We start from the raw sequence: 27659 nt of genomic DNA on the forward strand, positions 1-27659 counted from the left end.
ACTTTCTATGAAATAAAGATATTTTCTGCATTAACACCTGCAAGAAGGCACTGCTAAAGCAATAGCAAAATAACAGTAATTGTGATAAAGACCTAAACCTGCTTTTAAATGAAATCATGGGTATTCACCGTGTAAAACAAAGGCCTTATCTTTGAGTTGGAGATGGGGAAGTACATGGTATTTCTTCCATAAATTTTTCCCTTATTCCTAACAACATTCTGTATTTTCAAGGCCAAGTGAGGCTATTTCTCAGTTGCTGCTCTTTAGAAGGATTAGCGTTTAAAAGTATGTGGTATATACAATTAGAGCCTATTGTAGCATTAAGGTTTGAATTCAATTCCTTTTGCATGCAAGTAATGACTGAAATCTGGAAAAAATCATAACTGAAAAGAACTTGGCCAGAAAATATGGATGTTGCCTGTTGGATTACAGAAGAAGACGGCACCTTCAGAGTTAAGGCTGAATGCCCAAGTGGCTGTGGCACACCAAGGGATTATGTGCTGCTGCCTTCTACATATAGGCACAGCGAGTCCGGATACAGCTAAGGGTCCAGGCTCTGATTTTTCCCAGATTTAGCTGAACTTGAAATCTTCTGTTTAAAATAACTCTCTGTGGGTTCCACCCTTGAATGTAGGATAGCTTTATTTAAAAGCAAAATTAGATAAAAAGTTGCTGGTTAAGGTGAATGGCTGGCTTTTAACAGGCTGAGTGGCTTTTCTGGATAGCTTTTTTTTTTCTAATGAGTAAATCCTCATTAAAGGGCACTGTTTAAATCTGATCATGGCCCCATTTCAGCAAAGCACTTAGTGTTTCCTAAAGTATGTGGGAAGTCAGTGAGATTACTTACTTGCTTAAAGTTAAGCAAGTGCTGTACCAAATTGGGATGTGCATGAGCACAAGATTAGTTGCTACACAAATATAGACCTTATTACCCAAAGTTAAATATTTTGAATTCTTTTTTAATCTTCTTAATGGGAAAGTGAGTAGGCTGCCTTGAAACTCCTTTCTTGCCAAATTCCATTTCTTAAATCAAAGCTCGCATTTGAATTACATGACCACAAAAAGCATTATAAACTAATAAACCTCTGAATTTGTTTACAGTTGTGTAAATTGAAAAACAGACAAACCAGCTTAAGATTTCTTTGTTCTTATTTTTCCTTTTCTTTTTTTTTTTTTTTTTTTTAGCATTTGCTCTCAGGCTCAGCCTTTGAACCGTGTTCTTTCCTTGGCTGTGTTTCACTCTTGCCCAGGTTGAGCAGGCAGGGAGGGCTGTGACAGCTGCCTGTGCTGAAGTGCAGAGCCAGCCTGGTCACCCTGCACACAGACAAAGGAGCTGCAGTCTGCTGGCCGTGCAGTTTCACGTGTCCAGGTGACAGCCCTGCCTGCCCTGGGCTGTTAGCAGAAGGCTTGAATGCAGCCCTGGCCACAGAGTGTCCTGGTGTGGTGACATGCTCTGTGTACAGTTGGGAAACTTGTTCTCCTCAAATTCCCCTCCTGCTTCCATGAGATGAGCAGAATGCACACTGCAAGGGGAGAGCTCAGGCTCTGTGTGCAAGGGCATAACCAAAATAAACAGTGACCAAAACCAAAAAAGAGCAGAGGTCTCTAAGCAAGCTTTTGTGTGTTATCTCCAGCAAACTTGTAAGAGAATTCACAGCATGAATTTATGTTTGTATGTGATCATTGGCATGTGGGCTTTAAAGTCTGGTGCAAATTGTATTTGTTAGTATTGTCCCTTGTCCTAAATTCTATCCAGAAAGTGAGATTTTGAAGCTATGATAGTTTCCTGCTCCATTTATTATTAATTTTTAAACTTTTAAATTTGTTACTCTTTAATGGAAAAGACACTAAAGCAGAGGGGAAGGAGCTTTGCCTATCAAAACAGGCCTATGGAAATATCCCTAGCTAAAATAAATGGAGCTTTATTGGGTACATTCAGGATTCAGTCGGGATGCAAAGGAGTACCCAACCTGTAACAGGCTCAGAAGCTGCAAAGGTTTCTTTGTAGGTGTTGTGTAAGAGATTCACAAAATTAAGCTGTTAACAGGTATTCTGGTGCCACATTACAATGGATAAGTACTGGGTACCCAGAGTTATTTGCCTTAAAGCAGATGAACTTGAGCTAAAATGCTCTGGGCTTAGTACTTTTGATTTCAGTGTGAAATCCATATACTGCCAGCCTATGTGAAACACCTCAGCCCATTCTAGGGCAGAGAATTTTAAAACTGGTGTGCCAGAACTACCCCACAGACGGTGTTTTGTGATCTAAGACAGGTTGTGTTCAGGTTTCCCAAAGTCAAAAGCTTCTCACATATTACCAGTCTCCCCCAAGGGCTTCCCAAGGGCATTTGAGTCTCCAGTATCCATCAATTCAAATGGACCAGAAAATTGTGTAAAGTTCTGTTCCTGTGCTCAACCTGCAACAGGTGAAGTTTTAGGGACACTCCTCTAACTGAAGCTGCTGGGGTTTCTCCTTTGGTCCTGGAGAGTCTGGAAAGACTGTGGGTTTACCACAAACATCAGAGCAGTTCATTTTCCATCAATTTGATGTGACTTTCAGGGCCTTTACTTCTATGATATGTGTTTTTCTAGCCTGTCTTTCTGTGCTTTTCCCACTCCCCAGGTCTTTTTTGTTTTCTAGCATCCCTGTTATGGATTATTATGTTTGAGCTATGTCCTTGGAGACAGTTACTGCTTTCTGCCCCACACACCACATTCAGGGCTGAGGTCTGTACTGGAAACACTGATGTGAGAACAGTTCATTGAGGATCTTTGGGGATTGCTTTGACATGGGTGCTCAGGTCCTTCTGACAGTGCAGGGCAGCCTGGGGGAGCTGGTGCTGGTGAGGACCTGCACTGTCAGCTGCCCACTCTGCTTCAGCAGGGAGACACCCTTGGCAGAAATTTGTTCAGAGAAATTTGACAGAGAATTCATCTGCCTCTCTTTCCATAATATAAGTTTGTTGAAGAGCTTTACTGAAAGACATCATCCATGGAATTATTTTCTTCATATCCATTTTTTTTCTTTGAATTCTTGCTAATTTATTTTGGGTTTTGTTGTTTTGGTTTTTTTTGTTTTTTTTTTTTTTTTTTTGGTTTTTTTTTTTTTTTTTTTTGTTGAAAGCAGTTCCATGTATGTACTAGGTGTTGATACCTAACCTATATTTTACATATACATGATCTGAAGAAATACCATTTACATGCCACAGAAGTTTTTCTCACTAGGGCAGTGTTCTCAGTGCTTTCTGGTGTCAGCCAGCAGCCCATCTCATTTCTGTCAGATGAGCAGTAGAATTTGTTCGTAATTTCTTGGAAATATTAGTCTCCACTGGATATCTGTCTCTGCATTGCACCACATTTTGTCACACTCCCAGCAGTTCATTCTCACTTGGATAAGGCTGTGGCTGTTGGAACCATATTGAAGAAATTTGGAACTCAGAAATGGCTGTGAGCTAATGATCAAACCCTGCAGATGCTCATGTGTGTGCTCGTTTTGAAGGGAAGCCCCTGCAACTCCAAATCTAGGAATATCCTTAAGAGTTAGACCCAGGTTGCTGAAATTCACAGTAATGGCTGTGGCTTTAGTCTTTTCATCAGGTGACAAATGTTTGCAGGTTGTGGCCCTGAATAAATCAGGAATAAATCATCTGGGCTTGTTCTTCATGTACATACATCCCATCTTCCTTCCTGCTGTAGTCCTTGCTGGTTTCTCTTTTTGCTTTAGTCTTTCTGATTATTCCCTTTTCACTGCATGTGCTATTCTATACCTTAGCCTTGTTTCTATCATCACTTCTAAATCTTGCCTATATTACCATTTAGGCTTCTTGTACCACTTTGAAGTTTGTTTCTAATGAGGGATGATTAACATTAGTATTAGTGTGATACAGTACTGGTATTCTGATATCTTGTACCTCTCTTTCATTTATTTTAAGCATTCATTTTAGATGATTGATCCAACAAATTTAAATTTACTCCTTTAAGGAATCAAGTTGGTTTCAAAAGAACTATTCATTTGAGTAAGCTTCAGTGCCTGTGCAAAGGTTTCCATTACTGAGTGCATTTAATTTCTTTGCATCTGTTTTCTAATCATCATGTGTTTTTAAGCCTTGCCTCTTAACGTCTTCCATCCTCAATGTCTTTTGTGTTTTAAAAAATAGCAATAATTTGAAAAAAACATTTAACTTCTCCTAGATTTCTTACTTCTTCTTCTTCTGTTGTCATTATCCTGGGTCTGTGTGAAACTGCCTTGCTCCTTCAAAAGCAGTCAGTTGGTAGTCTCCAGTAGTAACTGCAAGGTGATAGTTGAAGCAAATAAAGGCAGATTGGCAGCAGTTTGTTTGGGATGAAAGACAATTTAGTCTAAAGTGAGATCTGCAAGGCATGACATATGGTCTAGGGCATTAACCTGCAGCTGGCCTATGCAAAGCATTGGAAATAAGGCCTCCTTCCATGAAAATCAATGACAAAGCTTCATTTACTTAAATGGGAGATGTTGCAAATCCATAACGTGTATTTTGTATATTTGCACACATCAGAATAGAGTGACTCATACATTCAAATTTCTGTTCTAAGATTTTGAGGATGTTCTAACATTTTGAGGAATTTTGTATTTTCCAGTGCAATGCGCAGGTGAGTTAGTGTGGTAAGATTGTTGGTGTCTCATCTGGGAAAACGTGGAGCTGAGCTGTGAGGTTCCAAGCTGTGCTCTTTCTTTCCCAAAGTCCCCAGTTGCCCTCTTACTCCACTCAGTCATTTCTCTATCTCTCTCTCATAACTTTTTCTTTTAGAAGCAAGAGAGCAAGGCAGGCTTTTATACAAAGCAGGTAAATAGAGCAAAGTCTGTAGAATGCTTAAGGCTGGTTGAAGTGAAGAACACTAGCTTTGATAGTTCAGATATCGTTCTCTGGTTTTTAGGACCTGGAAGTGGGATAGATCTAAGGAACTAAGCAGTTGGTTAGGGACAATTGTTGACCAGCCTTGCTTCAGTTATATCTGTGAGCTCCAGAATAATTCTTCACACTTTGTGCAGCCATGTGCCCTCAAACCAAATTGTGCAATAGAAAACTTGGTAGAAATTGATAATGAAGTAAAAAGTCTGTCATGCAGTCAGAGCATCCTCAGACTGTATGGGAAGAATTAACCAGTCCTTGTTCTGGTTTTCCCATAGAACACTGAAGGTTGTGCATTTGCAGTATTGAATCTTAAATTTTGTGTCAGTCTGAATCAGATCTGCATTTAGTTGAAAATGGCAGTGTATCCTAACTGGAGAACAATAACCTTTCTATAACTGTTACTGGGATTTATAAGTGAATTTTTATCTTAAGGCAATACTTTGTTCAGCTATTGTACATGGGTACAGCTCTGGGCTGGGGCACTGTTAGCAGTAGTGCCTGGGACATCTGGAGTAAATTTTAATAATATCAGGAGGACAGACTGATCAAAGTTTCAGGTCATTTGCAGCCGTGTGCTTCCTTCTTGTGTATCAGGAATTTCTTGCTCACTGCCCTCTTTCTTTTCTCCTTGCAATACTTTTCTTTATGGTTGAAGAGGAGCTGTAGCCTCCCAAGAGGTAAAGAAAAAATGAGGAAACTCTTCAGTGACTAACATGAGCAGACAACTGATTCAGTAATGAGGTTCATTAAATACGGTGTAAATAGTGGTGCAAATGCCTTCGTCAGGCACGTGGCCCCTTGGAAGACTTTGGAGCCAGGATATTCCTTTCATCATCAGGCCTTTGTCGAGGTGCACTGTTGATTAGGAGCACAAATGTCAGGTTGTCAGTGTGCTGAGTTGGGAAAGCATGTCTGAACAGACTCCCAGCAGGAAAAGCACTGAGCTACACTTAACAGGTGAAATAAGGGAGTAACTGAGAGAGAAAACCACTGTTAATGGAAGGCAGCTGACTGGGAAGAGTTGTTGCAAAAATCCTCATTATTATTATTTGTTTTATGATAGATGTCATCCTCTCTCACTGTGTATGTCTTCTGAGGAAAGACAGTGCACAGTAAACTGAAGGTTCCTATTTGCACCGTCACTGAGGCTCTTCACCAGTCACTGTTGCAGACATTTGGGATGCTCCAAGAAAGATCTTTTGCAGGGTGCTTTTCCCCATTATATATTTAAAAGGTAGAATGACTTGTCCTTGCAGATAGTAGGGATACTGCCTGGCTACTTACTGAACTTAGACATGAGGATAAGTCCAGAGCAGTACAAGGGAGTAGAACTTAAAAGTATTTTACGGTCAAGTCAATAATTTAAAACCAAACTTCTGTTGTATGGCTTTTTGATTTCCACTGTATGTCAAAAGAGAGTGACCCACTAGATGTAAATATTTCTTAAAAGACAAAACAGGTGACACAAACCTCAGCAGAGAGGCAAGATGGTGTGCCTGGTTTCCATGCAACCACTCCTGGTTCTGTTATGGTGTACTTAAATATTGTGAGGCTTATCTGCCCATTCCTGGCAGGGCAGAGACTTCCACACCAATGCTCACCTATGCTGTCACATTAATGGGTTACTGTGTCATTTGGAAGTATTGGCTTATGCCTAAAGCATTTCTGTTCCCTGCAATGCAGTTAGAACCAAAATTTGTCCTTGCAGTTGAGTTAGAAATATAAGCTACTGCAGACCAGACCACAGGCAAGTGCTGCTTATACTCAGATTTTGAGACCTTTAATACAGATGTGTTAATCTCTGCTTGTTGCTTCTGACTTACTTGGTTGTGTTGGCCCCCATGTGCACTTCTGGCCCTGTCAGTTATTGTATTTCCACAGAACAAAACCTCAGGTGCAGACAGCAATTGGCACCATGAGACCCTGTGTGTGGCAAGAGTATGGCAATGATCCACTTGGAATGGAGGTGACTTTGGTGTCTTTGTAAGGTCCTGAGAGAGAATGTAATGCCTGAAAAATCCGTTTGGTTAAATCACCCTCCATGGGCTGTGACACACATGGCAGCTGAGGTGCTTTCCAATGGCTTCCTGCATCTTCCCAGTGTGTGTTCCTGCTTACACAGAGTCAGCAGCCCATGCAGCAGAGTATCTGTATCTGTGCTGTGCCTGTGCTGCTGACAGCTGGGGCACTGCTGGTAGGGTGGGCTGCTCCAGGGATGAGGGATTAGACAGCAGCTTGGAGTGGGAGCAATGTAACCGTGTTGGCTTTGTGCATGGTTAATGGAACAACTTCTTCACATGGCTCCTAGCCCTTATTTCAGTGATTTTTAAATAAAAGCTTTCCTTTTATAAAGGATGTTGCTGGTTCTTTTTAATGCACCTATTTGCAGGAATGGTTTTCATTCTCATCTGCTTTCCTCCTTTTTTTTTTTTTTTTGTTGTATGGTTTGTTTCTTTGGTTTTTTTTTTTTTTGTTTGTGCTGAGACCTTTTTTCCTTTGCAATTTGATTGATCCTCCTTCTTTCAATTTCACATTGGCTGCTGCATATGGAACCCCGCCTGGCTTTAGCTGAGACAAAATCGACTGCACACAATTTCCCTCTGACAGCTTGTACAAGAGCAAACATTTCCGAAGAGCTGAAAGTCTAGAAATTCAATCAGCGGAAAACCTACTGTGTGGAACAGCTTTGCTAGTGCTACAGCTCCCTGCTGGGTAGAAAAGCAATCCAGTTACAATAAATCCTTAAGAGCAGAGTCATTTAGGTAAAAGGAAAAACAAAAGCTGGTTTATACAAACTGATTGGAGTCAGACGTTTTGACTTCCCATTGACAAAGGAGTCAAAGCCCAGGCTTGCTTGGTAATTTAAAGGGGAGATTGGCTCCTTTTATCTTTCTCTAGGCCAGAGTTCTTAATGTTTTGCTTGTGGAAGAAATATTAAGAATTTTCAATTTAAGTTAAAATATTTACATTGATGTCAATATTCATGCTATAACTGACTAGAAAACTAATTGGTCTTTAATGTCCAGTGAAGGCACAATTTTATTTCCAGCCACTCTGATTTTGTTGTGCTGCAGTTACAGAAATGTGAAACTAGGGCAAAACTGGGATCAAAATCAAGGTTTGCATGTCCTGCCAGGACAGCCTGGGCAACAGTCTGTGCTATGCTGCTGGTGTGTCATGAGCTCATGAAGCTGTTGATGCAATCTGGGCTGCCTCACAGACTTTTCTGACTGAAATTAAGAGTTGTCCCTAGTGAGAAAGATTTGTTTGTGTTAATTACATTTCATTCTTTAAATACAATCTATTAAAAATCAGCAGCATTAAAAAGCATTTGACATGAAAATAATGTCAACCAAGATGCCAGTAATGACTGTGATGGACTATTTCCCCTAATTTATATTAAAAAATTTAAATGAAGGTAGCTTGGGGTAGTAAAGTCCCCTTGTTGTTTTCCTTTATTTTCATGATTATTTGACCACTCCTCTTTTTGTGCCTTTCTTACTGGAGCATATTAAAAGCACTACCAGGCATGAATTGAAACAGTCTTTCTAAAGTCAAAATGAACTGTCTGGAAATGCTGAGACTTTCTTCTTCCTTTAATGCCTTTCGGTGTTTACATAAGACTAGGTAAAACTTTTCTGGGTAAATGTGAATTTTAAAATGTTGCTGTCCCTTTATTAGGTGCATGGGGCCAGTCCAGCCTGCTGCTCTTCATGTAATCTGCATTGGGTTGTCATCCTTCCTCCCTCCCCTCCCAAATGTGTCTGGTCCTCATGGAAAACATTAAAAATTGTAAAAACATTGTAAAGGATTTCCACAGGCTTTTATGTTTAAATAAGATGTTATAAATCGTAGCAAATGAGTACAAAACCTTGCCACAAAGATGGAGTTAAATTGATTTAAAAAAGAAGGTTGGGATGATAACCTGATGAGACTGTTTAAACTCCAGTTTCTGTCACAATCACATGCTGAGGGCTTTGTGGATTGGTGATGAAACTGAAGTACCCTGAGTTTCTCTTTCAGCTTTTTCCCACCCTCTATGGGAAGAGAAAATGTCTGTTGTGATCCCAAGTGACTCCACTTTTGTCCAAGTGTTTTGTCCTAGTCACAGAGCAGTGTTTCCTATGCCATCTGTGTGTAAAGGGAGGTGTACCTTTCCAAGGGGAGCTCACTGAGGATGTGCTAGCCCTGCTGATGTGCTCAGAACATGGAAATGGTGCTCTCATGGCTTTTGACAACATCCCCTATCCTTGGTTTGACTGGCTTCTCACAGCGCTGGCTTTGGCCTCTCCCATTTTGTGTGGGGTCTGATGCCAAGGCCAGCTTTTGTCAGGGACTCTCACTGTGTCTGAAATCACACATAACATTGTGCCTGGGGCCACACCCCTGTCACTGGGGGTTGATCTTGAAGCACCTGTGAGCCCTGGGCTGAATGACACAGCTTTGCTGCCCAAGACCTGAGCACACACCTTTCTCTGGGCTTGGTCACTGCAAGAAGCTCAGTCCACTGCAAGCACCTGCAGGAGGTAAAAAATAACCCCCTGTGTACCTTTTTGGGTGTGTTCCCCTGGGCTGGGGAGGCTTTGTGTGTCTGTAGCACCATGAGGAACTCCCTGCCAGGGTGTACTGCACAAGGGGAATGGCTGAGCAATACAGTACTGCTAAGTAATACAGTAATTCTTGTTAATGGAAATGGAACAGGGCAAAAAAGCCTTTGAAAGAGGTCCTATAAATATCACCTCCCTCGGTGCTTCAGCAGCCCAGGCTTGGCTGGGTCACTGCAAGTTCAATTCCTTTGTTTGAGGACAAGAACTGTCCATAGTTGTGAGGCTCCATTATGTTTTTCTATCAGTGTTTCTTGAGATAAAACTTAGTATTTGGCAAAATTCATCTTTTTTTTGTCCTGTTGTTACAATGCAACAAACAAAACCTACACTCTCCAACACACATGATCAGAAAACCACACATTTTCCCTGAAATGGTAAAAACAGCCTCAAATGCCTTTCCAAGGTCTTTGGATGTCTCTGGGCATCATTCTGCCCAGCTCAGATGACTAAACCATAGCCACTAAAAGTAACAGATACAAAGTTTTTGGTTTGGGTGAGGTATTTTCCTTCTAATTATTAATTGCTATTTTTTTCATCCTAAAGGCCAAATTATTTTGCTGTCACAAAATAGTCTTGATAGCGTTGAGCTGAAACTAAAACCAGGCCTGACCAGGAAAATGAAAACATAACATTTATGTTATATTGTATATTTCACGATTCTTGGGGACTTTTTTCCTCACTGTGTTCTGGTACACGTGGGACAGAAGGAGCATGTAATCAGCTCACACTGGAATATGGTGTTTGACAGGGGTGAAAGACACAGGCAATGCACACAGTGGAGTCCAAAGGCAGTTCCTGGCCCAGTGCTGCCCTGGTGGCTCAGAACCCATGGCTTGATGGAGCCACTGCCACCGGGCAGCTCCACAGCTGAGAGAGCTCCTGGTGGGGCTGCCCAGCCTCCCCACTGCTCAACAGCCCCTCAGTCCAGAGAGGGTGGGGAGTTCTGAACAAACTGAGAACCCAGATCCTAAAGGTGCATTATTTTGAGAGTTCAGTAAGGGTTTGAATTTATGGCATAGAATTCCAAATCTTCTGATTCCCTAAGGGCTCAGTAGTGTTCAGTATTTCTGTGCCGTCCCCTGTCCTCTGATGTTTTCCACCTTGGCCCCACTCAGTCACAGACTAGATTTGAGTTACCTGAGCAGCTCTGCTCCCTGCTCTCCTGTTGAAGCTTCTAATGCTCTGCAATGTGGTGGATGACCTCAGTAATAACAGTATTTAACTTACAAAGCCACAAGGCTTGAGGATGCTTTCCTTCTGACTCCCTAGAGGAAATGACCTATCCCCAAACACTGAAGCAGGAGAGATAATAACGAATCAATTTACAAGGAACCATATTTTATCCTCAACAAAAGTTCTGGTTTTTAGTTCTGGTTTTCCTAAGCTGTTTGCCAGTGTGTTTGAGGGATAATTATTTTGCAAAGAAGATGTGAATGGGAGTAGCAGCAGCTAAACTGGGGAGACTATTGAGCTGCTACAAGGAAAATTTTCATGCAGATGTGAGTGGATGCAGCATGGATCTTGCAAGCGAGCAGCAGTGAAAAAGTAATGTTTCACATATTGTGCTTTTATATTTGAATGGTTCAGAAAGAGACCATGGGTTGTTGCTGCTGCAGTAGGGCTGTCTTTGTTTCTCCTCTTCCAACTAAACCCCTGAAAGAAAAACAAGCAGTATAATACACCTGCTTATCTAAAACCTTTAGAACTCTTTGCTTTCTAGTTGTTAGATGAGAGATGTCAGTGTATGCCTCCCCCTGATGTTTTCTTTCCCATTGTTACTTGCTTTGTGTGAAATCTGCTGTACAGTGGTGGGGACTTTATACAGTAACTGCAGTGGTGGATTTTTAGGAGTTTGTATATGAGGGGAGAAGGGATTTAACATTGGTGTTATATTTTTGTTTGCTGTGATTTGATATCCATCCCAGTGGAGGGCAGAGAACCACTGAGAGAGGTGCTGCCAGGTGTGGCTTCCTACTGCTTTTTAATTCTGTGATCACAGAACACGTGATTCTGCAGTCGCACACAGGCGAGTCTCCCACTGATTTCAATGGGAAATTTGCCTGCATCAGGGATAAAAGAGTGGGCCCCAAGTTGTGTACAATGATGCAATCTGATCCCCCTGCTGTGGAAATTGATGTAATCGCATTCTCGCCCTCCCCCCTTCTCTCAACCCCTCTCCCTACCAACCCCTGGTGACTCCTGGGGGGCTTCTCACCAAACAGAGGGGAGGATGCAGCTGTGTGCTGAAGCAGCAGAGGAGAGGAGGAGACCTGCTAGCAAAATTTATGGGGGTTGTATCCTAGATGTAATCCTAGAAAACAACTAAGAACCTGCCTGCCCTGAAAAATGCAGTCACCTGCTTTTGCTAAATGAGAGGATGTTTCTTGTTTTTAGGTGTGACATTCACGACACATCCTCCTCAGGTGTTTAAGGCTGATTTACAGTGCTCCATGAACTGAGCAATCTCGTTGCCATCTGCATTCATTCTGTGCAGAGGGACAGGGTTAGATTTTTCTAGGGCTCTCTGTATTGTTATTATTGACAATCTCTGCTTTTCAGCAGTACTTTTGTGCCCTGGCACAGTGCAGGTTGCTTGGGAATAGTGAACCTTGAGAATGCTGCACTTCGTTGCTGGGCGAGCCGGGCGACCTCTCAGATGCTTCCCTGCTTTGCCATTTGTATGGGGTTTGGCTTATTTTTTTCCTTTGGGAATTCTAGGCTCAGCTGAATTTGTTCTGTGTTTTGCGGAAGAAAGAGCTTGTTAAAGAATTCCCTGATGACTTTGAAGTGAACTATTTATTTTCTCTCAAGGCTTACTCAGTGTAGCCATTTGCCCCTCTCCTCTGTTTTTTCACCCCAGTGTTTCCTGAGCTACAAGCATTCTTGGAATATATTACTTGTAATGAGTTATGTGGGCATCAAAAGTTTTCTTTGAAACTATATGGCATCAACATCTGTTAGCTCTTAGAGAACAGAGACACAGACAAAGGGGCTGATGGGGGGAGGGAGGAAAAAGATATTAAATTCTGGAGTATGAAGTCTCCGTCTCAAAGACTCAGGGGGAGGGGAAGGGGAAATCTGCTAAACTCCGTGCTTTGATGTGGGCCGCTGGCCCTGCCATTCCATTTATGGGAATGTGCGTGGCAGACGGGCCTGCACAGCTGCCTGCCCTGCCTGCCCTGCCCTGCCTGCTTTGGGCTGCCTGCTCTCACTGCCTGCCCTGCCTGCTCTGCCCTGCCTGCCCTGCCTGCTTTGGGCTGCCTGCTCTTACTGCCTGCCCTGCCTGCTCTGCCCTGCCTGCTTTGGGCTGCCTGCTCTTACTGCCTGCCCTGCCTGCCCTGCCCTGCCTGCTCTGCCCTGCCTGCTCTGCCCTGCCTGCTCTGCCCTGCTCTTACTGCCCTGCCTGCTCTGCCCTGCCTGCTCTGCCCTGCCTGCTCTGCCTGCCCTGCCTGTTCTTACTGCCCTGCCTGCTTTGGGCTGCCTGCTCTTACTGCCTGCTCTGCCTGCCCTTCCTGCTCTGGGCTGCCTGCTCTGCCTGCCCTGCCTGCTCTTACTGCCTGCCCTGCCTGCCCAGCCCTGCCTTCTTTGTGCTGTTTGCCTCCTCTGCCTGCTCTTTCTGCATGCTTGTATTGCCTGCTCTGCCCTGCTTGGTTTGTCCTGCCTGCTCTTTCTGCCTGCTCTTTCTGCCTGCTCTTACTGCCTGTTCTTTCTGCCTGCCCTGTCTGCTGCCCTGCTCTGCCTAATGTCCTGCCCTGCCCTGCCTGCTGCCTTGCCCTGCCCCACCAGCCCAAGCACTCTCTGTCACCTACCTGCCCAGCCTGCAGCCCAAATCCTGCCCCAGCCCTTGTTGCTACAAGGAAAGGCTTTTCAGGGAAAAGGCCATATGCTCAGTTTTTAGCAAGTGAGATAGGGAATTGGAATTTCTAATAATAGAGGCAACTCTTGAGTTAAAAAGAAAATGTTTGGAAGGGAACTTCTAATTTACTTGTAATCCTCCTGACATCTTTGTGAATCAGCATGCAATTGTTCATCTAAATCAGGTTTTTAAACGGTGTGCATCTGTGGCTTTTTATTGCCTGTAATTAAAAAACATGTGTCTGTTTTAATGTATTCAGCATCAGTCACCAGTCAGGCATGGTCACAGATGCTGGACTGCTTACAGGAATGTGTAGAGATAGGTTCTGCTTTCTATTTTATCTTTTTCTCCAGAGCCTCAGTGCTTGTCCTATATGCCAGGCTGCAGAGGAGAAAAGAAACTTCCATGTCTGTCTTTTCCTCTGTTTTTAGCCTTAATGTTGATGGCATTGTGCTTTACTGGGACTTCCTGGCCCATTAAAACCCCAACCAGTTATAAAATGATTAGTTGACATACCTGGGCTCTTGGGACAAAGAGGTGGTTTGAAAAGGAATGTGAACCATCTGTTTTGCCAGCACCTCCTGTTGACAGATTTATGGCTCAACATTAGCATATGTGTCCAGGGTCACACACCTGTGCTTCCTAACAAGGTAATATTATTTAGCGGGGAATGTTTTCATCCTGAGGATTCAGAGCTCTTTGCAAAGGTGGGCATCAAGAATTCCGCTTTACAGTTGAAAAATGAAGGCACAGAGAGATTTAAGTGATTTACCCTACACCACACAGTGAGTCTGTGGTGGAGCAGTTATTGAATCCAGGTTTCCTCCAGCTGCATAAATACACGTCATCCATTAGCAGGAAAAGCCTTAGAGCTATAAACATAATAGAGGAGCATTGATTATCATTCTAGGGGAGCTTTAAGCTCTCGTGCTGTATGAAAACCTGAGCCTTATAGGAAGACACAGGCTATTCTCACAAGAAAGGCTCAGAATGAAGTATGGTAAAGCTGTAATGACCACTGAAGTTGGTGATCACATCTTAAACCAGCAAGTTATTCTGTCCTCAAGCTCTGTAGCCATTTTCTACAAGCTTGCTTCCCAGTGCATGCCTGGATACAATCACCTCAGTGCACTTCAGTCTGCCTGTTAAAGAGTTTTTTGGTTACCAAATCTATCATGAAAGCAGGTTGAACAAAAAATCAGATTTATTGCATAGCTACACCCATCTGTCTGCTGTGGTAAAAAAGCCCAAAATAAGCAATTCAGAGAAATCATTGAGCTTCTCCAGGCTGGAAAGGAGATGAAGATTTGTCCTCTTTCATTCATGTCCTTAGACATGTTCCTCAGTATAATCTATGTTGAAGATGATATCTTGGAGACAATTGATTTTCCAATCAGCAAGGAGATTAGAGGATAGTTAGAATGAAGTAAGGTAAATAGCTGAATCTGTGGAGTGAGTTCATTTATTCTTCTGAAGTAGCTTCAAAGTGAATTTAAATATAGCAAAAAGCAGTCATTTCTTGTTTCAGCTCTATTTAATCTCAAAGACTGATGTTCTTTTTTAGTTGAAGATGGCTGGACCCTTCAGTAGGAAAGCAACTGCTGATTCTGTACATCTGTTCTAACAGTTGCTCTCAATTATATGGTCTCTTCTCTGGCAGAAGTCCTTGAAAAACTGTGTTTTATCCTATCACCTTTAAGTTAGAAGCCTTAATAGTTACAGAATTCCAATAATAATGTTAATGGAAGATGTCACTTTGCAAACACCTAGCAGGGGTTTATAAATAGCCATAAAATCCCGGATTAAAATATCATAAAAACAGTAATGTTCTGTCTTGAAACTAGGATAATAAACAAGTGAGGGGGATCTTCAAGCATTTTTGAAAGAGAATATTACAATGAAGTCTTCATTTCCAAATGCCAAAGAGCCAGATGCATGCCCAAAGCACATTCTTCTCTTTTGCCTGTAAGTAGTGATTGCACAAAATCGTGTCCATAAATACCTGCTCTCATGTGTATTTGACTGCGTGGGTACCTGTGCATGGAAGCTGCTGGCCTGGCACAATGTCCTCTCCACACGTCTGACTGGGAGCAGTTTATTTATTTATTTCCTTATTTATTTCATTTTCAAGTTTTAGGCCTGGCTGTAAACCTGTATTTAAAGAATGACCTCAGGATAACTGAGTATCTGCTTCCACTTACATTAGCTAAATAAATAAGATAGATAAATAATAAAGTAGTAATAAAAAAACTACACCATTAACTGAGGTGTGAGTAGGCTTCCTAGTGCTGAGGCCTGGCTTTAGCTGATCATAGTTACACATGGCTGTGTTTCTAGTCCATGGGAAATTTCAGATACCCAAAGGGGAACAAGGTTCCTTCCATCAACTGTTTTTCAAAAGTCTTTTTCCTCTTTCTGTTCAAGTCTTACCAAGACTAAAAATAAAGTAAAACAATAATGACTGCTTTGTATTTGGATGGGTTTCCTGAAACATCTTCAATAGATGAGGTTTTCACATTTTCACAGTCTTCTAAGGACTTGCTGTATGAAAATCAGACTTATTTTGGAACCTTGCTTCCTGCAAGTGAGACTGAAACATTCAGAATGGCCACTTGGCACCTGGCAGGCCCTCAGTGGTTTGGTTGAAAGGCCAAAGGGCATCCTCATTCTCTTGAGCCTCTATTTTTTGACATTGCTTTTCTACATCAAGAATTGAAGTTTGTGCATAGGTGACACAGCATTCTTATTGGCAGTGACTTTAAAACCATTTAAAATCTACACAACACATTAGAATTACCACATATCTTGACCCTTGCAGTCCTGTTGTGAAAAGCATTTCTTCAACTTTGCTCATTCCAAAACTTTATTGCATCAATATGAGAATAAAGAGAGAAAACCTCATGTTTCAGTCAGATGGTTAAAAATAGGGTGGAAAGGTTTTTGGTTGATGATTTGTCATTCTGCATGTGTTGTGCAAAAAAAAAAAAGTATATATGTTTCCTTGACAAAAACTTCATTAAGCAGAAAATATATGCATATTTTCTGCCAAAAATGTGGAAAATTCAGTATCTTAAGGCTAAATCAAGGTATTTTAATGAGGTGTTTGGAGAGGGAGAGAGGTAAAGTGACTTGTTTCTACTTGAGAAGAGCAACACCTTTTAGAAAAATGTTAATTAATGCAATATTGACTTGAGATGTAATACAAGGAGAGGAGGGCTCAGGCTTTAAAAATGTGCTTGTTATCATGATAGCCCTCTTAAATCAAAGGTTATCCTTTGAAATATCTAATACATGTATGGATGTATCTGTCTGTACTTAACACTGGCAAAACTGTACTGAGCACTGTGTTAGGTCAGGCACAGGCTGCTGAAATACACACTCTGGTTGCTATCAGGAGCTTGGCTCTTGTGTGCCATAAATGTGCTGGGTGTTGTGGTGGTGACATGGAAAGGCAGAGCCAGGACAGGGAGGGGGTAATAGTGCAGAGCAAGGTTGGAGCAACCAGTGGATGTAGGGACTGGGAGGCAGGACATGGGGATGTGACCACAAATACGCCTGTGCAGAGCCTGGAAGGTGAAGTCAAGGAGCTTACCCTCAAGGCAGAAGCAGAAAGGGAGGCAGCAAAGGTAATGTAGGCAGAATGAAGGGTGAGTATTTGGGTTGCAGCATTTTCAGATGGCTGGTGAGAAGGAAGTCAATAGTTGGAAGCCCCAGAGTGAGTGCCTGGCCTTTGTCTCCAGAGACTTGTATCAGGAAGAAGACTGTACAGGGCAGTTAGGGCTGAAGTTGAGGTTAAAAAAATTAAAATTTCTATCGAGTTAGAATTCACTGATGTCTGATTGCACAGCAAAGGTGGGAAGTGAGTGATGATTGCTGGACTTGTACTGAATAGAAGCCCTGGGGTGTGGGAGCTTTTAAAGGTGTTTTTTCTCCTCATGTATGTATATACTCAGCAACATTTCTAAGGGAGTTGCACTAATTAACTCTTCTCTCCACCTCCACACTCTTAAATCTGTGCTGAGTACAGCAGCATCTATCAGAGGGGGATGTATGGGGCACAAGGTCCTTTCTAGCCAGGCCAGGCAGCTGTTCTGGGCTGTGAAGCACATGTTTGAGCCTGAATCTTAGTCATTCACTGTGAGCTGTGTGGATAGCCAGCAATGGCCAGCTTCTTTATCTGGGAAACTCCTGGTGAGGTAGAAACACTTACTCTAGATGGGTTCCTGTCCAGCAACCCATAGCCAGGGCATGCTGGAATAATCCTTCTGTGTAAATGTTTCTTTTCTTTATTCTTTCAAGTGCTCGCTGACCTCATTTATGTAGTATTGCACAGGGTACATCTGGTTTTGGTTGTTTCATGACTCAGTGTTGCAGTTTGAGAAGGCAGTGCTGTGATTTAAAGCATTGTGTCAGGACAGTGATATACAGCTGCCTGTGACCCAAATGTTGTTGCTGTTTGGGCTCTGCTCCTGCCCTGGTGGGTGCTGAGGGCTCTGTGACAGAGCCTGGCTGAATGCAGAGCTGTTCCTGGCTTTTTCATCCCCTCTAGCCTGTGTCCTCCTTGTGCTCAAACACACTTGTCCCCACTGTCAAATATTCCTGCCTGGCTGTAGTGATTGCTTCCCACTGGAACTTCTTGAGCTGTGAGTTCTGTTTTACCCATTGAGCCTTTTCTTTCACTCTAGCCCCCTTTATGAATTTGTGTTGCTGGGAGTAGATGCACTGTTTTATCCACTCCAAAGGAATTTGTGTGGGTCACTGGGAGAATATGATGCAGGATGAGCTGCAGTCAGAATTGTTTTCTCTGATGCTTGCTTAGTTTTTATACTTTTCTGTTGTGTGAGTTCACATACACTGCCCAGAAACCTTTTCTCAGGCAGGTGCATTTTGGTGTTTATCCAGGTTGCAACATCTATCTCAGCGGTGCTAAAAATACTCAGGTAACTCTCTTGCAGTTTTTTTGACAGAAAAGTTAATGATGATAAGATGAATGAGAGAGTATATTTTTTTTCTCCTGCATTTTTTTCACTGTAAAATCTTAAGAGTTGCCCACACCCTTCTCAGCTACATGTCTGTCTATCAAAGATAATACATGTCAGAATCTTCCACAGAGGAATACCTTTGAATGGGAGCTGAGGAAGTCTGCTTAAAGGTGTCACTAACTGTTCAAACGATACTCTCATCAGTTTCAGGATGGATTGTCAATTTATGTGCTGTCTAGCAGTTATATTATGGTTCAACAGCATGAAAAACACTTTTTAGAATGTGTTAATTTATAATAATTTGGTTTAAGGCAGAAACACTTAGTGGAAATTTGCTTGCATTAAGTTACTACTTTAACTTAAATAACTAGGAGCTAGAGAAGGAGTGAAACTAGACTGGAATATAAAACATATTTGCTTAAGACCCATGTAATGATTAAAAGTGAGGAAATAAGGAAGCTAGTGTAATGAATATTAATGCTTCACTCTGCTGTTTTACACTCCCTGTCTCCACTGTTTTCCTTTGAGTTACTTGATAGTGCATTTTTCATCAACAAATGTATGCTTGTTTTAAAGTGATGTCTTTTGACATATGAAAAATCACAACAATTAATGACTTGTGAGTTTTGTAGAGCGTGAGATTAATGACATTTTAACAGACAGTGTTTGATACCCAGATGCAATGCTTGCCTAGCTAAAATTTTAGGAAGTGAAAGCTACCATCTGACAGTATTCTCAGAGATACACCACAAGTACCTACCCATTGCATATTTGCTGGTCAGAAACACAGAAAATAGTTTTTTTCCCCCAAGGAGAGTGCGAATTCCAACACAAGAAAACTCCAAATGAATCAATTATTTAATATTTAGCATTGTGGGAGAGCAGAGTCACTTCTATATATCATTATCTATGGGAGCAGCAAGGTATGCTCTCACAGCTTCACGGAAAATTGTGACATGGGGGAATTTGATCAAAGAAATAAATGTGTACTAACTTTTAGGTGGTCCTAAAAAAATCACCTTTTTGCAGCAATATGATGCATCATGCCAACATTTTGTCTTCTTTTCATTCTGTTTGTTCCTTCCATAATTTTTAGGGTAATGATTGATATTAATCAGCACATGCCCAGAAAAAGAGAGGTTTTTTTTTGGGAACAAAAGTAGGGTTTTTTGTGATTTTCTACCTGGAAAGATAAATCCAGAATGTCAGCTTTTATAGCATCATTGTGCTGTGCTGTATCCCAGCATTCAGGCCAGTTTGCCAGCATTTCTCAGAGACATTTGTCCTGCAAGGTCTAACTTTACTTCAGGGGATGTGATTGTGAAGAGGCAGTATTTTCATGGTTCCTGGGCTAGGTATCCAGTATTGTTAGTGAAATCTAATTTTTAATATGCTGCTGCAGAAATTGATACTGAAGAATTCCTGAGATATGCTTTTGTGGCTTAGTTACTCTGTTATAACTAATCTCAAAGGATAACATTTGGGCATGTGGAAGGTGAAGAACCTCTGCCAGATTTTCAAGAAAAATAGGTGAACTGCCTTTATCATGATCAAATTCCTTAACAATAAAGCTAATGAATCCAACCAGACATTAATTTTCACAGGTTACTCCCTTATCCTTATCTTCTGCTAAAAGCTCTCCAAGGTCAACTTCCATCCCACAGGTTGATGCTGAGAATTCTGGCTCTGTGCTGCTGGTCTGTTTTTGCAGATGCAGCTGGAATGGCTGTGAGTGCAGCATGCCAGTTTTTTAGGCCCAAATCCTTCTTTGTCCCCATAAGTTTATCAGAGGCAGAGGGTGTCTGGGGAGAATGCAGGGAGCTGGACTGCAGTGTAAGGTCAGTGACACTGGTGCTGCCAAAGCTTGGGAATGGCTGAGAGCAGTCAGGACATGAGGAGAGCTGCCATTGCTTGTGGTTTAGCTGGGCTGGGTGATGGAGCTGGAAGGGTTTGTTAAGAAGAGAGTAAGAATGCTCTTCAGAGTGTTTTTAACTGAGATTAGCTCCACTGGTGCCCTTAATAACTGCTTCAGCACCACTGGAGAGATGTTTTTTGGGTCTGAGATAAGTTTGTCTGCATATCTATGGCATCTGCTTCTGTATTGTTCTAGACATACTGGGGTTGACAGAATTCCATTAATTTCAGAAGTGAAGGCTCAGGCAGCTTGTCAGAATGTGTTATCTGCTTTTCTTGGGTGACCTCTGGCATATGGAAGTTTTCTGTTTGTTGGTGGAACCAAGTGATGACATTCCTCTGTGGGTAGTGAAGGGCTTATTTCTCCTTTATCATTTCCATTTGGAGTTTTTTAATCTTGCTTGATTGAAAGAACATTGAAAGACTAAATATTACATTATAAAATTATTTAAATATGATCTATTTTTTTCTTTCCCCTGTATAGTCAATTCATCTTCACCAAATTTTTGCCCAGAAGTATGTCCAGAGCATTGTAAAATAGCAGCAAATGCATTGACTACCCCTAATAAGGTGATTGACTTCTTTCCTGGAAAACAGTTTCTGTGTTCTCATTCATGTTATAAATTAATTCTGGCAATAATAAATGCATATTGTTAACACCTCAACACTTTCTATGTAGTGTATTTGTAGTTAATTTGTTTTGTTTTGTTTTAAACAGGATTTATCTGGGGAAGGCTACAGAGACACTATTGGTGATGAACACTTTCATCTAGAAGGTATTTAAAGAACAACATTTTTTGGTTAATAGAAAGGAGTATTGGAATAAGTTAGTGAATAAATAAGTGTGAGAATGCATATTTAGAGTGCAGTTCTTGATCTACTGATGTGTCATTTGCCTGAAAAAACTGTTAAGATGGAAGTAGGGTATTATTTCTGTATCTACTACTAGTTGTGTTGGAAAAAGTCACCCAGCTGAATCACAGAGACCAAGTGTTTTAATTCAGGGTCTCACCGTTTTCTCCAGGTACTTCTCCTGACATTGGTAGGAGTGATGGATGTCACTGTCCCTGGCAGAGGTGGCAGATGAGTGAAACTGTTAGCTCTGGGTTGTGTGGGACACTGCACTCCCTTCTGGCTTACACAAACCAGCCTTAGAAACTCCCACGTTAATTCCTAGTAATGACTGGAGACTCTTACTCAACACATTTTTCTTGACTATGAATGGAATCATTATTGTCTCAGACAGTTTCTCTTTCCATCTCATCTCCTCCTCTGTGATCAGGCTGTTGAGATGGAATCACTGTTGTGCTGGGAAGGACATTGGTACCTGGAGTGTGGATGCTGCATTCTGCCAGGGAACACATCCAGGGTACCTTGAGCTTCAGGGACAAGTGGGGGCTCTGAATGCAGGAGATTAATTTGTTGCTCATTCCTTTCAAGGAAATGAGACTTCAGAAACCCTCTAATATAACAAGAGGTTGCATGGGCTATGTGCTGGATTTATATTACACACTAGTGGAAACAGTATGCCCAGTTTATTTAAAGAATGAACCATGTCAAGCTTAATCTGGAAATTTCTATACTTTTATAATCCAATCATGTGTTTCTGGTATTAGAAGCTTTCATATAACCAGAACATGAGGGATTCTCTGTTAAGAATGTCTGCCTTCCAGTTCCTTACCTGTGCCATCTGTTAATGCACTGTGAGTCTTGGATTATAAGTTTCTCTCATCTCTGTAGTTTACAAAAACTGCATGTCTCATATGTGCCATAACAGGAATTTTGTCTGGTGCTTGTAAGCTACTGTTAATCACAAAGGCAAACTATACTTGCCATGATGGAGACAGTGTTTGTTGAGTGGTTTTGTATTTAACTTCACCACAGTTTTCCAATCTTCCCTTACTAGGATATAGGGTAGGATTTTAATTTTAGAATTATAGGAGAAACTACTTCAGACAGGATATTAAATGTCAGCAAGGTGAATAATTTCATTTTCTTTGTCTCATTCTATCTTTCCTTGCCTCTAATTATTTTTCTTTGTTGTGTAGCATTATCTTGCATAGCAAACATAATGTTCAATATGTAATATTTTTGAACTAGTCAGCAGCAAGATTCTTTTTATTAGAATGTAAAGCCTTTTAGGTAACTGTAATTTCAGTCTTTCAGCAGTTTCACATGATTGCTTCTGATGAGTCTCCTTTGTTATGAGGTAGCTGGGTAGTGAAGACCAGATTTAAATACCAGCAGTGGTCGATCCTTTGTGTGCTGTCACCATGGAAGAGCTGTTTTGTGGCGTCTTTCCAGCTGGGAGGAAGAGGACTGTTCCCACCCTGTGCTTAGGCAATGCATGCAAGTTGTCAAGGCTTGCTCCTCATCCCTTCTGCTCTCAGATCTCCAGGCTGTGCTTTCCATGCTGGGGACAGTGTTAACCATTTCCTATTTCATTCAGATATTGAAAATCTTACAATTATCAGACAATACAGCAATCACTGTGTTAAAGCATCTTTTTGTGTAACTTTTTACTTGCATCATACTTTAATGATTGTGCTAGTACTAGCACAAAATTGTGGCATTAGATAAAGTGAAGCTGAAACAGGATTTGAGATCTTTGTTAGGGCACAGCTTGGATTCTTAGGTACAAGATGGCAACTGTGGTACCTCTTCTCTGCATAGAAATGTTTCTGTGGGAAAATGTGATTAGTATTCTAGAACATGCATTGATCTTTCCATCTAAAATAGTTGTCCTGCCTCTATTTTGCTTCCTTGTGGTCTTTACAAATGTACTGGTATAACACATGTGCCGCATGAATATATTCTCATGTGTCATGAGATAAGAGCTTCAGAGACAGGGATCTGTAACCCAGGAAATGGTTGGTTAGACTAAGCTCAGAGAGGACCATGGCAAATGCCATGCTCTACCAAATACCATGCACCAGTGAACTGTATTCTGTCTTTATAAATACATGGTAGGGCTGAAAAGGAAACATTTCTCAGATTTGCAAAAAAAGCACAGCAAGTTCCACAGTTCTGATTTAGGGGAACGTTAGAGCCTTCTCTTTCAGGAACTTCATTGGAGAATAAATCTGAGTTCTTTAGAAGACTCTCACTAAAAAGGCAAAGTGGCAATAAGAGAAATAATTGAATTCCTTATTTTGTTTTACATAGCCAAGTTCATTACCTTTTTTTCCTTCCCTCTCTTTTTTTCCCCCTCTCTTAGCTGTCTGAGCAGTACAGATAAAAAGAACTCTCTTTGCTGGATTTAACTTCTGTGTTGTTATGTAAAGCTTGATCAAATCCTTTCGTCTTAACAGACTTAACTGGCCAACAGCAAAAGGCTCGGGATTCTGGGATTAAGATTGTATTTGGGAAGAGGACTGGTGCATTAGTGCTTTCTTTTGAACTATACAAAGAACAAAGTAAACATCAAAAGCATTAAGCCATGAGAGCGGATTGTTGACTCAATGTTGCTGCATGACAAGAGGTTAGAACTCAATAGCAGCAACTCTGTTATTGAGTGCTGTGCCGAGAGAAACGGTTTGACCAGCATTGTCTGTTACATCCACCACCTGCCTTTGATTCTGCTGCTGGGCAAGTCGCTAAATTGAAATTTCTGGATTTTCTCTTATGTGGTCAGTTGAGAGACTGATTCCTTAGATAAGAGACACCAGTGGAAACTTCAGTCTCATATTACTCTTGCTCTGTTTTCCTTCTTCCACTTTCATTAATAACACAACAATTGGGCATGCTGGATATAGATTCTTCAGTGGATTTGTTTGCATCTTGCATCCCAGGTGATTTTCCAGTGCATTTCAGAGCCTTCCACTTGGCAGACTTGGAGTACTTGTGCAATCTGCTGTGGCTGTGTGGGAATGTCTCATGCTCAAACTTCCTTGTCCCCCAGTTTCCGCACAGGAAGGAGATGCTTCATCACCCTTCACATATAAAGGACCTCCCATTTTCTCTTCCTGGTCCCTAGCTAGAATAATGGATTATCAGAACTGAATGGCTGGGGGTGGCTCTGGAAGAAGTCACAAAAAACTAGCACAGACATTAGGAGATATTTCCCATTTCGTGTTGGTGGAGAGGCTAAAATGGCAGGCAGGAATTGAGTGCAGGATCAAACAGCAAGTCACTCTTCTGCCATGGAGACAAGCAGGTGGTTCAGAAAGACATCTGCTATTTGAGTGCTCAATAATGATATCTCAGTTCTTCCTCAACTTTCCTAGGCATAAGTAAGCTTCTAAGGAATTGTTCTAGAGTCCTGCATTTGTTTTCCAGAACTTTTTTCACCTCCTTTCCCTGGACCCTTTTAGAAATTTTTGCAGCTAAAACTTGTGGACCAGGAGAGCTGTCTTATCTTGACCACTCCGTGTCTTCCTGAAATGAACTGGGGTTTTCTCCGTCTTATCACTTGAGCATTTAAAAACTTCAGAAAGTTCAGCTCAGGAAGGAACTCCTGATGCAGTCCTCTGATGCAGAGTGATTATATAAAGGGGTGATTTCTTCTTGTCCCAGGACAAGCTCTTTGTGGCCCTCTGGGATGCAGCTGCCTTTTGGAGTTCACAGTGAAGTCTTGAGCTTCCCCTTGATGCCTAACCTATTGTCCCAACTATTTATGCAATAATGTGATTTCTCATGTCACTGTTCTCTTGAAAAGTATGACCTAAGTATTTCTGTTAATCAGAAATCTTGCATCTCTTGAGATCAGTCTAGTCCTGTAGCTGTCAGAGGAGCTGCCTCTTACACTGATAGCAATCTGTTCCCTGTTTCATTTGTCAGCCAAGGGTGATGTCTTGATTATTATTCTCTCAACAGAAGACTGGAGAAGATCCAAGCCTTCCTGGTGCCTTATCTGAACACGATATCCAAAGCCCTGCTGAAAGTACTGACAGAGCTTGGCCTGAATAAGCAAACCCAATTTTTTATGTATGTTTCCTAAGACAGATGTATCTAAAGCCCTAGATGTAAGATGTTCTCTGTTCTGGTACCAGAAAGGACAAATTATTCAGGTCATCTTCTTGCCCATTAATATTAGAAAGCCCTCCAACAGAGTTCAAAGCACATGTTGTTGCTTAAAAAAAACCCTAGCAGATCTGTAAAAGAGCTACTTGTTGCATTTTTCACATATTTACAAGCCGTTATGTAATTTTTAAACCTGCAATTAAAGCATTTTGTATTCAGCAAAGCAAAAAAGTTATTCATTATATTCTTAACATTGTTATATATTTTCCAACATTTTGCTGGTGTGTGCAGTCTGTCCTGCACGTCTTCCTTCCCAGCATCTGTGGCTGAGTGGGAGCTGAGGTGTGGTTAGCAGTGCTCCAGCATGAGAGCTGTGTTAGTTTTGACTTTAATAAGAACTGATAAGCAAACAAGGGACCAATAACAAAGAGTGAACTGGTGGTTTAAGGCTGCTGATCTTATGCCCAGCTCTGACAGCCTGCCTGCACCCCCAGCTGCACGTGCTTCGCCCTCCACACTGATCCCAGACATCCCAGGGATGGGAGCACGTTGGCTTCCAGGGGGGTGCTTCCCTTGGCTGGGGCTGCAGCAGCAGGGGAGGCTTGGGGGAGCATCCCTGCCCAGTGCACCCTGCAGTGGGGCTGCTGCTCTGTGAGATTACTCCCTTTCCTCTCTCTCCATTCAGGAAAGTTCCAGTGAAGGCTTTAGTCCCTGGAGTTTTCTCTAAAGTTAGTAATTGGAAGAATATTTGTTGGGTTGTCAGCTCAGAGGAAGGGTGATAAGGTATGGTACTTGGGCCCAAATTGTTTATAAACTTGTCAGCAAATGAAAACTTGAACAAGCATTTTAGCTAGCTTTAGCTAACCTTCTACTTGCCTGGGAGACACGTTTTACCATACTTTGTTAATCTCTTAACTCTAATAAATTAATGTATTGTTCTAAGCTGAGCTGTGAATAGGTAATAAAAGGCAGCTATTTCAAATGGCATTCCTCACCCTAGTTAATGCTTTCAATTATAATTGTTCTTATTTTTCTAATGCTTAAATATTTTTTCTATTTTATATACATGACATTCCAGTATATTTATAGAAAAGGCATAGATTGCATCTTGCACACAGGCAAATTTTCTTTATGTTGGCACCACTGTTATTACCTGTACAGTACCATTGATGCAGTCTTGGTGCTTTGCAGAAAATGATGGTCCCTTCTCTCTCAGGTTCTTAAACAGAATACCTATTTATCCCTGACATTGCAAATAGAGTGTTAATAATTCTACCTCTAAAGTGCTCTTGTGGTCAGCCTTCTGGGATGTTACATGGGAACTCTGTGTTTTAAGGACTTGCTGCTAATCCTGTGCACTTACCATAGTTTTGCTGTGCATGAGTGCATGCTATGTGATCACCCCAGACTGCTGATCGCTTGCTCACTGGCTGTATTTCTTTCACCTCCCATCAGGTTTCTGCTGTATCCTTTCCTACTACTCAATATGACATGGAACAACTCTGAAAAATGTCTTTGGCCACGGGGTGACCCACTGGCAGCAGCCAGCAGTGTGTGACAAGCAGCAGGTCCCTGCTGAGGCTGGCAGCTGATAAGCTGGGTACTGTGGGCTGGAAGGAGCAGCAAAGGACGTGGGGGTGTGGGGAGGAAGGAGCAGGGGAGAGTGCCAAGAGAAAACTGCTTAGTTTGGCAGTTAGAATAAAAGTCACCAAAGAACATGAGACTGGTAGGATTAGCAGAAGTTTTCCTGTGGTTGTGCACAGATCCAGGAAATTATAAGAAGCAGGTAGGCTGCTTGCCATGAGTGGGAGGAAAATCTTACGGCATGAGGCGCTTTAAAAAAAAATTAAAAAAATATAAAATTGTACAAGTGTTTCTTAACATTAGCTGTTCCAGTTGAGGGGGGTTGGTGTTTGGATCAGAAGCTTTTACTTCTGGAGCTGCTGTTTCAAGTGCAGCCAGGTCAGTAGTGATGAAAGACTGTTGCCATCCAAGGGTTGCCCATGGCCTGTGTGTAATGAGTTAGTGGTCTCCAGGTGTTTCCAAATGAACCTTTACAGTGTGTCTAACAGCTCCCACCCATGTTGGCAAGCAGAGCACAGAAAGGCAGTGAAAAGTGGGCTGTTAGGACACCTCAGAGGGTGAGCTTTCCTCCTCACTGAGCTGCTGCTGTGTGGAGAGCATGTGCTCTCCTCCCCATGTTCCCTGCACGGAGCATGTCACTCTCTTTAGCTGACACCCACCAGCTCCTACTGGTGCTGCCTAACAGGCTGTGATAGATGATGTGTTTTGTCCATGGTTTGAGAGTGTTCTGGGTTAGAATCCTGTGCATTAGGCTGGGAAGATCATACCTGCTGTAAGTAGTGGTTTCGCGTTAATCTCAGTGTTCAGATCATTCTACAGAGCTGGAAAGTTGTTACATTGAACACAGGCAAGTTGCATGTTT

At 41.8% G+C, this 27659-nt stretch overlaps 1 protein-coding gene across 1 annotated transcript in view; it reads left to right on the plus strand.

Moving 5' to 3' along the window:
• NKD1 (NKD inhibitor of WNT signaling pathway 1) overlaps positions 1 to 27659 on the plus strand; it is a 109122-nt gene that overhangs the window by 45941 nt on the left and 35522 nt on the right. The window contains exon 4 of the mRNA XM_036390442.1: positions 20970 to 21027. Coding sequence (XP_036246335.1) covers positions 20970 to 21027 — 58 coding nt within the window. The remainder of the gene's footprint in view (positions 1 to 20969; positions 21028 to 27659) is intronic.

The sequence above is a fragment of the Molothrus ater genome, chromosome 12 (assembly GCF_012460135.2).
Source record: "Molothrus ater isolate BHLD 08-10-18 breed brown headed cowbird chromosome 12, BPBGC_Mater_1.1, whole genome shotgun sequence".
Taxonomy (NCBI): domain Eukaryota; kingdom Metazoa; phylum Chordata; class Aves; order Passeriformes; family Icteridae; genus Molothrus; species Molothrus ater.